Below are 14,188 nucleotides of genomic sequence, written 5' to 3'. Positions count from 1 at the left end.
GAGATCATGACCTGAGCCGAAGGCAGCGGCTTAACCCACTGAGCCACCCAGGCGCCCCTAAACATGGCATTTTTAATGGAAGAAAAGAGTCTAATAAAGATCTATTGTTAATTCAACTATCATAACAAACTCAGAACAAGTAAAAAAGTGTTTGTTCCCTATATATAATTTTTCTTTCCCATACATTTAAGAGACCTGTATTAGATTCACCCATTATCTGTATACATTCAGTGAGATACAGAATGTACAAACTAAAGCACCTGACTGACAGCAGACCTACATCTCTCTACTCCCTCCCATCTCTCTCCCAACACAGCTTTTTCAAATTCCCAGAACAGCGTCCATCCCAGAACTTTAGGATTAAACATGAGGGTGTATTCTAAGATTGTGTTATAATTAAGAGCACACTTATGTCGATGAGCACTGAGTAATATATAGAATTGTCAATCACTATATTGTACACTCGAAACTAATACCACACTGTATGTTAACAATAGCAAAATTACAATTTTAAAAAATTTACTAATAAAACCCTTTGAAATAAGAAAAAAAATGTATCGCGTTATAAAATTCTTTGATGCATCTCCTTGAGGAACACTTTCATTTTAAAGAATATAGTTTTTCAAGTGTTTTATTTCCTCATAAAAGACCACACATAGGCCCTTTTGTATATAGTTGCCGCAGAAACAATAAAGTCACCACAGATGCCTCATTAAAAGTGGACCCTTCAAAATATTTAAACGTACCCTTTTAAAAGCCATTCATTGATGGGTGTGATTGATAAAAGCTGGAGGAAAAGCCATATTGTTGCTGGAAAGAATGCAAGTGTAAAGATCTGAATGAAAAGGTGCAGTTTTATATGCACCAAAGCACTGGTCAGCTCCTGCAAAAACGAAAGACACAAAACAGCAAAGGTAAGAAAACCATTTTTCTGAGGAGAGATGGATAGTACAATAACATCAAATAAATTACTTTTTAATTTGGAGTTATTTCAGAGCTAAAATCTTTACCCCTAAGTATATGCATAACAGACAGACTATAAGGGGGGAAATAGGTATTTTTATACAAAATTTCTCAACTATTCTAATTTTTTCTGAATATACAATATACCCCAACAATTTAGGTTTGTAAAATTCTGGACAAGACCGAGCCAAGTACTTTTACATTAATATAGACCTGAGTTGACACTATGAACAAACATGTATATAACTACTTAAGGACCTATCACATTTTAATTAAATATGATTAATCTCTAAGAAGGCCTCCCCTTGGCAAGATATTACCAAATCCACACACAAATCATAATTTTTAATAATGTTTTCCCCAACAATATTCTATAATTCAAAATGGCTTTTCCCCCAAAAACCAACTTCCTGGATTTCCTTGCTAATGCTTACTGAACAGTGGCTATGTGCCATGCTCTGAGTGTGTCACTTCATGTATGTTATCTCATGTAATCATCACGACAGCCTCACTAGATACTATTAACCGATTTGACTGAAGAGGAAATTGAGGTGGAGAGCCACCATATAGAGCAGCTCAGAATCAAACTCATTTCTGGTATGCTAGCAGACTCAGGTCTGCTTCTTCCATCATGCCACTCTACTGCCCCAGATGGAAGAAATTCACAATAAACACGACAAACCAGGCACATGCTCTATGTCTCACAGCTAGAAAAGGATAATGAGTTACATTTGGGGGTTCAAATATGTACAAACTAACAAGCACTTGTATTTAAATTTCTTTGAGTTATAGCATTATTCAGTTGAAATAAAACAAATTCAGAAAGAAGTAGAAAAAATACTATAAAAATAAGTACTATTTTTTTAAAAAGTCCTATAAAATATGCAAGAAGTCATTAAAGCACAAAGATGCCAGAGATTCACCGGTTATAAGCAAAGCACTGGAATGTCTCCCCTAGTTCAAGTAAGACATTCAAGAAATCCTGAGCCTCAGAGACATTAGCAAAAGCCCATCAGTTTTATGGACACTAGGTTAATGCTGACTCTGATCGCCACGTTCAGGGATCTGTCTCATCGGCTCCCACTACATATCTCCCTGTATGAAGACACACAGCGGTGCCAGTGTGGTCACAAAACATCTCTAATGACACCTAAGGAATTTCTGGCAACCTGGGTCTAACTTCAGACAAATGCAAAGCACTGGGCAGCCCAGAAGCCACACCAGGTCCACGAATCAGATCTAAGATCAAAGGAGCCATCCTTACGCTGAATTAGAATTCTTAAAGTTTCACCCAGAGAAAAGATGAGCACCAGTAGTTTCAAGAATGCTCAGCAGTTTCAAAACCAAATCTCACTCAGATATACTCAGATGTATTTGATAAATACCAAGTCAATATTAATATTTTAATTTTTTAACTATAACAAAATGATTAGCCAGAATGTAGTTACTAAGGAATTTGCATATACTTGAGCTAGGAATATGAAACAGCATAACTTTTCTGAAAAGTAACTTGGGAATATGTATCAAGGACTATAATATGACTCACAGTCTTGGACCCCAAAGTGCTATGTCTAGGTACTTATTCTAAGGATAAAAAATGTGGCTATAAGTATTTTGTACAAAATTGATCACAACAGCAAAAACTAGGAAACAAGTTAAAAGTCCAAAAATGAATGAATAATTAAATAACTTAAGGTATAACAAGACTGTTACAAGTTAGTGAAAACCATGTTAAAACTGTGTTGACAAGCATGTGGTAACACAAGTCCCTTCCCTACTTAACCAGTAGGAGTATAAATTGGCACAACCTGGGGACAGCAATCTGGCAATTCATTCCTTCAGTCAACAAACACTTACCAAGAACCCAACACTCCTCTAGGTACTTCAAATATCTGTCACAACTTACACTGCACATAACATTTGAGTTAGCAGTTCTCCTTCTAGGAATTAATCCTTCACATTTGCTCCCAAATGTGGGGAAAAGGACAATTTTTAGGTTATCCTTTGCAGCATTTTTGTGATAGCGAGACCTTGAAAATTATCTAAATGTCTGTCAATGAGGACTAATAAAATACATCATGACACATTCATAAAATGGAATGTTTTCCAGCATACAAAAAGAAACAAGGAGTTCTTTATGTGTGGATATGAAACAATCTCCAAGACACGTTTTTTTGAGTAAAACAAGACAGGGTGGCAAGCAGTACAAACACCACAGTTTGAAAGGGAGGCACATATGTTTTACACAGAGTATCTCTGGAAAGATACAAACTATCTTTCTGGTTCTCTCCGGATATCTGATAGAGGGGAGAAAAAAGGACTTCTCATCATATATACCTTTGTACCTTTTGATTTATGTTCATAAAAGCAAACAAAATGTAAATTTTATATACATGAAGAAAAATTAAATTAATATATTAAATTACATGGAAAATCGTAATTATACAATGTTACAAGGGAAAAAAGATTATGTGTGGACATACGTGATACATATGCAAGTATACATCTGTGTATACTTGCATATATACATAATTTTTAAAAATGTTTCTTTTTTAAATATTCTATATGTAAAACATGTTTAGGAAAAAAGGGACTAAAAATCACAGAGGTGTTACTACTAGTTGTTTTCATTCTTTCTAATCTTTCTACAATGGGGAAATACCACTTTTATAATCAGATAAAGTTATGAAAAACAAAATGTAGTTTAAAAATACTATCTGATCCAATAAACGACAATTAAGCAATTGCCATTGCATCAGAACAAAGGAACAATAAAGAATCCAGCAAAATGAATCACAAAGGCCAACCATGTTGGTCATAAAGGGCCTCTTGACAACGGGGAAATAACAGGCTATCACAAAGCCCAGCATATCTTCTTCATACAACCACAAAGATAAGGTACCAGTGGAAAGTATTTGTATACAGAGGTAACAATGGAAAAGAAAAGGCAAGTGGCCACTATAACATTCAAAACAGTATTATTCCATACATACCCATGCAGAATTTAGGGCCAGACACTCAGATAAATGCCATCACGAATAACTGAAAAGTTGATTCTGCATGACATTTTATTTACTCACATGTAATACAGGTCAAATTGCATTAAAATAAACTTAAGGAGATACTCCCAATACTGATTACCAGAGTTATAATGACAGTATCAAGAATTGCTTAAAATCAGGGCTTCTGACTGAGATGTAGAAATACTTCTATTACATACCAATTTCCCTTCTAACCCTTCTTTGACCTTTATTTGATTCACTTCCTGAGAATCAGTCTCATAGCTCTGGGCTGGAAATAAGCAGAAGAACCTAAAGTTTAAAATTTGCTATATTTGCTTCTAAGGTAATAGAACTTCAAAAATAAATTTTTTTAGGAAAATAAGGAAAGGCCTGTATATTCTGCCCTACTAAGGACCCTTTCCAGGCCCTGAGCATTTTGCTCATCTTTGTTTCCAACCCTGTGCCAAACACAATGCCTAGTAGCCACAGGCATTTCATAGGTATTATGAGATTTCATAGGTTTATATGAGATTGTTCTTGCCATGGTATGCTGAATGACCAATCCTCTGAAACTGTAGTTCCTAATTAGTTAAACATAAAATATATTTCAAATGTGACTTATCTGACTTTAATACAACAAATTTTCAGAAAACATTTCAAAGATTTTTTAAAATCTAGAAATCAATAGTCATAAAACTGAAGAGAGCAATAAATCTTTTTAGTATTAAGTATTAAACACAGAGTTCTTTATATTTTAATAAATTAGCAAAATAATTTTAGAATATACACCATTATGTCAATGAATGGGTAATACTATATGAAACATCAGTACAAATCAAACTCGAATAGGACCAATTTAAATGCTCTAAAAGAAACTCAAGTCAGTAATAATTTACTATCTCCTGTGTGTGAAAATGCACTATTCTAATAGGGATCAAAAATAGTAGTCCCAGCTGAAATAAACGTAAGATTATTAACTAGAAAACAAATAACAAGATCGCTGCCTCCTAACTTAAAACTGTTCAGTTGCCCAGGAAATTAGCAGGGCTTAAAGATGGTTTAACATTATACAGTGATGCAACCTAGAACATCTTAAGTTAAATGGATCCTGAAAATGACTTAATGTAGTATAGTTTGAAAAGGGCCATTGATGGAAGAAATGGCTTTGATGGCTACTTAGATACCATGATAAAGCACAGGATTAAGGCATTTCATCATTAGATCCAAATTAGAAGGATGACTCTGATGGTTTCCTAGGTATTTACAGAAGAATTTGGTCCTTAGAGAAATGCTGATAAGCTGCGACATTCTTCCTTCTTAAACTCCTGCATCCCAAAGTTGGCTGCTTTACAGAATCACATTAAGCAAGAAGCTAGGAGTGAGAGAATCAAGTCTCTTGCCAGATTTCTCATGGCATGAGTAACAGCTGTAGCCGTTAAGCAACCACCAGGGGACACAGTTAGAGCAATGTCCCAAGAAGAGGACTTGGATAAGGCAGCTGCTCCACAAAGGACGTTAGCCACGACCAGCAGGAAGACCTCCAAGGAAGAACAGAACAGCACCATGGGAGTAGCAAATACTTTTCTGTATCACTAGGTCCCATATTTGAGAACCAATAGAACGAAGATGTTGACGGAAAAAAATCTGTGTCCTCTAAGAACTGATCACAGTCCTTTCGTGTCAATACACTTTGCAAAAACTAGATTTAACACATTTAGGAAATTACGTTCCATGTCAGTTATTTCCAGAAGAACAAGTAGTAAGGATATTCAGAATTTTTTAGACAAATTTATCAGGTACCACCCAGGGACCCCATCTATATAAAAATAGCTCCAATAGAAAGATTTATACCAACCAGATAACAACAGAATGGTCAAAGAAGGAGGTAACTAAATTTGGTCCTCATTCAAATCACACTTAAAAGAAAATAAGTAAAGCACAACATGATGCTGAAACAAAATTTCAACTTTTAAAGCTATTCCACAAAAAAATTCTTGCTTAGTAAGATTTCCTTATCTACATAAGAATAAGCATCTTAGAATAAGAACTTTAAAACCCTAAGAATTTTCTTCAAAAATAAACGGGCATTTTTTCCTTTTTTTCCTTTCTATTATAAGTTGGAGTATCATAAATTCTACTAATTCTTCTCTTGGATATTAAAAATGTCTGATTTCTTTAATTCTAGGAGAATCCCATGTTCAGTGACACCTGGATCAATAAATAATATTATCTACATGTCTCCATGATGAACTGTGACATAGTATGAAAAATCCCAATTTCTCTCTTAAAACACTTATTAATTTTAATAGATAAGCCATCAAAGGATATACTTTAAAACATACAAATTAGTTGGGGCGCCTGGGTGGCTCAGTGGGTTAAACCTCTGCCTTCGGCTCGGGTCATGATCCCAGGGTCCTGGGATCGAGCCCCACATCGGGCTCTCTGCTCCGCAGGGAGCCTGCTTCCTCCTCTCTCTCTGCCTGCCTCTCTGCCTAGTTGTGATTTCTCTCTCTGTCAAATAAATATTAAAAAAAAAAAAAACATACAAATTAGTTAAAAGTCACAGCATAACATGCATCACTTGAGCAGCATGAGTCCTGACAACAAAAGTTCATCCACAAAAGTTATGGAAACCCAACTAAAAAACAACTGAAATGTACCATAGCTTTCACCACCATAGTCACCACCATAATCTGAGGAAGACCTAAAGTAGATGCTTCATTCGGTTCAATTGCTGTATTAAAAACATACCCATTATAACCACACCCTCAGGGTCCATGTTGTTCAACTACAAAATTTCTGTAATATACAATTTCAAAACACAGTCCTTTGCTGAAGTTCAAGTTATTTTTTGTTACAGTGAAGCCTTTAAGCCATAGTTACATACATCTTTACGAAAGGATTCTGAAATTTCACAATAATAAGCAGAAATTAAACTTTTCTCCCTGGTTATCACATGCCCGATAGGTGACAGTACCTCTGTTTTTAATGACAGTCCACTGTTAAAGAATATTGTTGCAACAGCAATGTAGGAGACGGTTATTTCTGGTTTCAGTGGTCCTAAAGAGAGAGAAATGAGTTACTGTTAGAAAAGAATTTCCAGCAGATAACTTGGTATGAAAGAAGAATCCATTGGGGGAGGGCAAATAGTACTTCAAATCTTAGTGTTGCCCTAGTGCACTACCGTTCTGACAGGGTTAAGCATTTGCCGTGATGCAGTCTAACTCCGAAGGGGATTTTCCAGAAGAAAGGACCATGGCTGTCCAGTTCAGCACAGGATCCTCAGACCAGAAGAACACTCTCCCGGGTGAGAGCAGATAGGCAACATCCTTTAGTATTAGGACCTAACTGCATCTGCCACAGCATCAGTGTTTATGTAACAATCAAAATTCCCCAAACCAAAAAAAAAAGGAGAGAGAGAGAGAATCCATGGAGGAAGTTCCCTTCTCTTTACCAAATATTACTTTACTCTTTCTAGGATACCAGAAATAAAAACTGGTATTCATGCACACATTCAATTCCACCAAAGGGGGTTCATTTCTACAATTATTTATTCAGCACTTACTTTGTGAAGGAGCACTTGCTATGCGAATGAGATAAGGCATACAGAGTAATAGAGTACTAACAATAGGTTAGGTTTCCAGTTATTATTACACCGTGTAGGCCCTGGCTACACTGTAGTGAACCAGACAATACTGATCTTTGCCCTCTGGAAAAACCTCTCAGGAATCAGGCTGGCATCTCCCCAAACGTGTTAATGCTATGAGGACAACAGCGGCAACCCTGATACTTCTTTTTATAATTTGTATACAATTGTCTTAAAGACCCAATGTGTTAAGCAAAGAACAACATTCTTTCAAAAGATGTCATCTGAGGGGTGCCTGGGTGGCTCAGTGGGTTAAAGCCTCTGCTTTCGGCTCAGGTCATGATCCCAGGGTCCTGGGATCGAGCCCCGCATCAGGCTCTCTGCTCTGCAGGGAGCCTGCTTCCTCCTCTCTCTCTGCCTGCCTCTCTGCCTAGTTGTGATTTCTGTCAAATAAATAAAATATTAAAAAAAAAAAAAAGATGTCATCTGAGAAAATGCCATTTTGTACTTATGTACTAGTGGTTCTCCAGTAGCTGCCATTTTGCCTCCCACAGACATTTGGCAATGTTTGGAAACTCTTTTTGGTTGTTGTAATTCAGCAAGTGGGGTGTGTTACTGGCATCTAGTAGACTGAAATCAGGAGTTCTGCTAAACAACCTAGAAGGCACAGGCCAGCCCTCCCAACAACAAAGAATTATCATGTCCAAAATGTCAATAGTGCTGAGGTTGAGAAACACTGGTATATGCCAACATTTTAAAATGTGATCACCTCATATTTGGCATTCTATTCAACCCTCTTATGTTGAGTTGAATGGTGTCCTCCAAAACTCAAGTCCACCCAGAACCTATGAATGTGACCTTATTTGGAAATTGGTTCTTTGCAGATGTAACCAAGTCAAAATGAGGTCTTATTGGATTATGGTGGACCCTTATCCAATGACTTGTATTCTTACAAGTAGAGGTAAATTTGGACAGAGTCACACACAGAGGGAAGGTGGCCAGCGGAAGAAAGAGGCAAAGCCTGGAGCTATAGTGTCATAAGCCAAGAAACACCAAAGACAGCAGGCAACCACCACAAGCCAGAAGCCAGAAAGGATTCATCCCTAGTCTTCAGTAGGAACATGGCCTTTGACTTCAGAATTCCAGTCTCCAGAATCATTTCTAGAAAATGAATCTCTGCTGTTCTATGCCACCCAGTTTGTGCGAATCTGGCACGGCAGCACTAGGAAACTAAGAACCCCCCTTATGCCAAAAGACCACAATCACAGCTCCTCTGTTTCCTGCAGCCCACCACCATACCCACAGGTATTGCTCAATAAATAAGACCAAGCTCAGGAAAAATCAGCATTTAGTCAGCAAATACTTACTAAGCAACTCTGATATTTTAGTCATTTGTACTATATCAATGAACAAAAAGAAACAATCTTCTCAAACATAGCAATAAATTCTTGCATATAGTTGGCATTTAAACAAATTCTTTTGCTGAGATCTGAGAAAAGGGAGCAAAAGGAAGAAAGCAAGTGCAAAAGACATCACGTTTCAAGGCAGTAAAAGTGTTCCAAAATTTGAAAAGAGGTACGTTTTTTTATACTTGTGAGTGAATCTGTCTCTGCAGCTCACATTTAGAACTATTTTCTCTACACCTGAGGAAGCTGACTCAGGAACATATTTTTAAGTCAAGGAATCTGACTTGTTTTGGAAGTAAATGCCTTCCAGGAATTTTAAATACTTTGTTTGTTTGTACTCATTTTTCTTTTCTTCCAATCCCTTGCTTTTTATGAGACCTTATTCTTGTCAACTACACCTCTGCCCACAGTGGCGTCCCAGAATTTCTATATAGGATGAGTTAAAATTAGCAATGTGGTCACAAGGGAGAGCAGGGGACGTGTCCAAAGATGTACCTCCACAGCAAGGACACGGTTTACTTAGACTGCATGTTTCTTTGGGGCAGCTAAAGCATCTACCTTAGTTGGCCAACAACTACATTTTTTTAAGAAGCTAACTTGTGGGACACCTGGGTGGCTCAGTTGGTTAAGCGGCTGCCTTCAGCTCAGGTCATGATCCTGGGGTTGTGGGATTGAGTCCCCATCTGGCTCCTTGGTCAGCAGGGAGTCTGCTTCTCCCTCTGCTTGCTGCTCCTCCTGCTTGTGCTCACTCTCGCGCTCTCTCTCTCTCTCTCTGACAAGTAAATAAAATAAAATCTTTAAAAAAAAAAAAAGAAGCTAATTCTTTTTGCTACACACACACAGACACACACACACACACACACACACACACACACACACACATAAAGGCACATAACTATGAACTGATTAGCATAATTCAGTGGAATGATTCCCAGCTTTTAATGTTTTAAATTCTAGAGACGGGGTATACTGTCTTTCGTATCAGATGCACATTTAAACAACTTTAATCCATGGAAAAACATGGTGAGGATATTCCATGGCTTCCTACAATGTACCTTTCAAAAGCTTGGGAGGCTCTATCGATTAAGCATTCAACTCTTGATTTCGGCTGAGGGCATGATCTCAGGGTTATGAGATCCAGCCCTGCACGGCACTCTGTGCTGGGCATGGAACCTGCTTAAGATCTCTCTCTCCCTCTTCCCCTGCCCCTCCCCCACCTTTCTCTCTCTCTTAAAAAAAAAAAAAAGATGGGCGGGAAGAAGGAATTAATTCTGATTTTGAGAAACCTAAAGCCCCTTTGATATGTTATCAACTGAAATGCTAATAGATTGCTCAAGTTGGGAATGGGGACCTAGAAGTCACACAGGGCAAAAATAAACACTTGGTAAATATTTGCCCAGAGGTGAGAGTTGAGACAACATATAAAAATGAGATGTGGCCTATGTCTAAGATAATGATTATATCCTCCATGTCACCAAAATAGATATGAATAAGACCTGAATCTTAAGATGGCTATAAAGTTCAAAGTAGAAATAAAAGTGTTAGCTTTTCCTTTAAACAAAAGAAAAAAAAAATGTTTCTCAGTGAAAATGGAATAGGGTAGCAAAATCAGAAGAAAAATGAGCCAGGAAAAAAATGAGGTAATTCCTGGGCTCCCCAAATCCATGCTTTTTAATGGGGGAGATAAAAGAAAATGATTTGGAATGCAATGATTAAGAAAATGATTAAGGGGGCACCTGGGTGGCTTTAACCTCTGCCTTCGGCTCAGGTCATGATCCCAGAGTCCTGGGATCAAGCCCCACAAGGGGCTCTCTGCTCCGCAGGGAGCCTGCTTCCTCCTCTCTCTCTGCCTGCCTCTCTGCCTAGTTGTGATTTCTCTCTGTCAAATAAATAAAATAAAATAAAAATGATTAAGAATACAATGAACTATTACCATTTCATAAAACCTACTCCTACTCATCACCAAATAAATTTCACTTCTAAACTTAATCTAAGATACTAATGCTAACACACTTAAGCTTCAGTATGTTTCTGCTTATGGTTTTTAAAGGAAAAACAAAGCAGTTTGCTTTCAGGATTTTTGTCTTATTAATGTCGGTAATCTAAATTAAGATGCAGGTAGAAATGAGAAACTTACTCGGTACTTCCAAAGAAGGAAACCTTTCTCTTCCAGAGAATGATCAGCACAGTGTTAAGACTCTGGTAAACTCTAAGGCGTGCATAGCTCAGGGCTTCCCTGGATTGCACTAGAACTGGTACTGATTATCAACACTTTAGAATCTACACATTTACATTTACCCTGGCTCTCTATTTCCAATGTCTTCTACATATTTAAAAATGAAATGTACCTGAGTAAAAAAGGACAGTGAACTAAGAATTAAATTATCTAGGCTAGTACATGTTATGCTTTTTCCCATTTGGAAAGTCATTCAACTTCTCTAATTTTCAGGTTTCCATTACCTATAAATTTCCTGTGATATATAACTCACCTACTGGCTGACAGACTGTTTTTAAAGGGAGGTTAGATCATAGGTATGGTACTTCTAAGTGCAGCAGTCTTGCAATTAAATCACTTTAGTATGAAGAGTGTAGTCACTGAGGTATTAATCCAGGTAAAGATGATGTGAACATCTTAAAAAATTTAAGACTACCAAAACTTTTCCTATTTAAAAGAATCTAGGAAACTGTTCTATTGAAAATTGTTCAGTCAATGTAAATGCACTAAAAGTCACAGTTCCCAAGTACAGAATTGTAAACGGAAACCATGACTAAAAATTACAAGAAAAAAAAATAGAAATAAAAAAATAAAAATTACAAGTACAAAGAGCTGCTTTGGGGGTACCTGGGTGGCTTAGTCAGTTAAGCGTCTGCCTTCAGCTCAGGTCATGTCCTGGGATCAAGTCCCGAATCAAATGGGGCTCCCCGCTCATCAGGGAGTCTGCCTTTCTCTCTCCACCTGCCTCTCCCCTAGCTCACGCTCTCTCTTGCTCTCTCTCTCAAATAAATAAAATCTTAAAAAAAAAAAAGAGGTGCTTTTGACCATTCTAAAGAGCAAGATGTAACAGAATCATTTTCAGCAACCATTCCTCTCGTTATTCCTAGATTTTTGTTGTTTTAACTTGTGAAATGAAAGTGTTATTTGGTACTATCTGGAGGTTTATTTTAGCTTAAGAGTTTTCACAGGTAGGAAGGTCAATTAAAAGCTCAACAGAATTATCAAGAATTTAGCCTGACAGCCTATATAAGAAATTCCAAGCAATCATTTGTTCTAATTTTTTGGAAAAAGTAACTTTTACACATGGACAGTTATCAAATCACATGAGTACATTGTTATTTAATATTAGCTGATTCTGCTCTGCTCTTTTGGGCTAAAATTGAGGCATTGAAAATGTCTTTATTGCACAGAGCCCTTCTTTTGAATATTCATTGCAAATTATTTTTTGTCAAGAATATTTGTATGGGTTTTGCAACTAGTATGAAAAAAAGGGAGAGCCCTGGTGTCCAGTGCCTCTTCCTTGATCTAGTCAACTAACCAAGGATGAGTCACCTGACTTCAGGTCTCAGTATCTTCAACTGTAAAAGCAGCTTGTTGACTTAAAATACTTAAAGGTCCCTTTCAGCTCTTAACATTCTACTCTTATAATTAAACAAAGAAGCGAATTATCCTGGATTAATGGCATATGTACGGGTAAAAATCAGAAGCAATATTTCTAAGATAGGATCATATAGCAAAACTTCGAGAAGCAGAGTCAGAAGGAACAAATAAGATTACAGAATCCATCTTACACATTTCATTTTGAAGAAGCCCTAGTAAAATGATTCAGGCTTCAAGAACCCTTCCTTCCACAGCATCCTAGGAATGTAAGATAAAGAGTATTTTAACAAAGGTAGCCCCTGCAGATTTAAACATAAAGATAATACATGACCTGTACTTACACCTTATGAGCAAATAAGAGACCTAAAACCATAAGCTAGACAGTGTGCCACTGAAGCTAGTTAAGTGTACATTCCAGATCACCACAAAGACACTCTAACTTTAATTCTGCCTATCCAGCTAGCTCCAGGGACAGAGGGTACTCATTTGGCAGAACTTGAAATACCAGCATTCACAGAGAAGCCAGGTCAAATATCTTCAGAAGAAGAAACCATGATGAATATCAGCCTCATTCTCAGCTACATATTCTACACGTCTTGTACTAAGTTGAACACAGAAGGAAAAAAAAAATTAAATAAATAAGTTTTAATCCTCATAATCCTCGTTCAAGTAATTCTTTTTAAAATATTCCCTGAAGCTACTTCTAAATGGAGGAATTGAGGGTAGAGGGTAGAAGGAACCACTGTTCTAATGAGAGACCATTTCATTCACTTCCAACATGTTTTAACAAAGACGTACATGTAACTTCAAATAGCCTCCTGAACACTTCCTAAAAGACCAGGAAGTATGTTGTACGACTGACCTATTAAAACTGTCAATAAAGGTGGAAACTGACAAGGTCAAAAAGAAAATGAATTGAGGAAATTCAATTAATATTTATGAAAAGTAGGGCATGATTGTCTAAGGGTGGAAAGAGGGAGGAGAATAAGAGACTAATGATATTTCCAGCCGTTTCCACCAATGCCTACCCCCCACATTACAAGGCTCCCACTATTCAGAAATCTGGGTATGATTTTAGCCTGCCTACATTTCCCTGCCAAAATACACACTACACATGGCCTAACACAGGCTGTATCTGTCGAGTACTAACAACGGAGTCCGGGCAGCACACGGAAGTACTGTCCTGTAATGAAAAAGTGCAACGTGTCAGCAGGCTTGGGAGTTTCTGAAGCGGCGGCAATTGCAGCAAATCATCACTCTGCAACATGTGGGCCACAAAATCTGAGTTGGAGGATGAAGGGGTATCCCTTTTTCTTTTCCTTCCCCCATCCCTTTTTTTAAACGTGGGGGCGGGGAAGGGGTGGGATCCGGAAATAGACCAGGTAATGGTGGCCACTCCAAGATAGATAAGGAACTCCTGGCAACCTAGCGTCCCTCAGGACAGGATGCTACTTGGAAGGCAGGAGGAGTAAGTTTCATTCTCAGTAAGCTCACTCTTTAACACTAAGGATACTCACTGATTGCTCGTGGAAAAGGTAACCTGCGTTCAAATTCTTTTGCCCCATTCCTAGTTACAATCTCTGGGGTTGGTAAATTAAAATATCAGTAAAACGGCCAAAGGACACCCAGAGCTGGT

General features: G+C 37.5%; 1 protein-coding gene across 7 annotated transcripts in view; it reads right to left on the bottom strand.

Moving 5' to 3' along the window:
- SLC10A7 (solute carrier family 10 member 7) overlaps positions 1-14,188 on the bottom strand; it is a 259,444-nt gene that overhangs the window by 244,504 nt on the left and 752 nt on the right. For 6 of the 7 annotated variants that reach the window (XM_045998437.1, XM_045998439.1, XM_045998438.1 and 3 more), the window contains exons 2-3: positions 6,943-7,025; positions 747-883 (exon numbers count right to left, since the gene is read on the bottom strand). In XM_045998437.1, coding sequence (XP_045854393.1) covers positions 747-883; positions 6,943-7,025 — 220 coding nt within the window. The remainder of the gene's footprint in view (positions 1-746; positions 884-6,942; positions 7,026-14,188) is intronic. The other variant, XM_045998444.1, reaches the window with a different exon arrangement.

Source organism: Meles meles, chromosome 2 (assembly GCF_922984935.1).
Source record: "Meles meles chromosome 2, mMelMel3.1 paternal haplotype, whole genome shotgun sequence".
NCBI classification, from domain to species: Eukaryota; Metazoa; Chordata; class Mammalia; order Carnivora; family Mustelidae; genus Meles; species Meles meles.
This window is presented reverse-complemented; position numbering and strand designations above follow the sequence as displayed.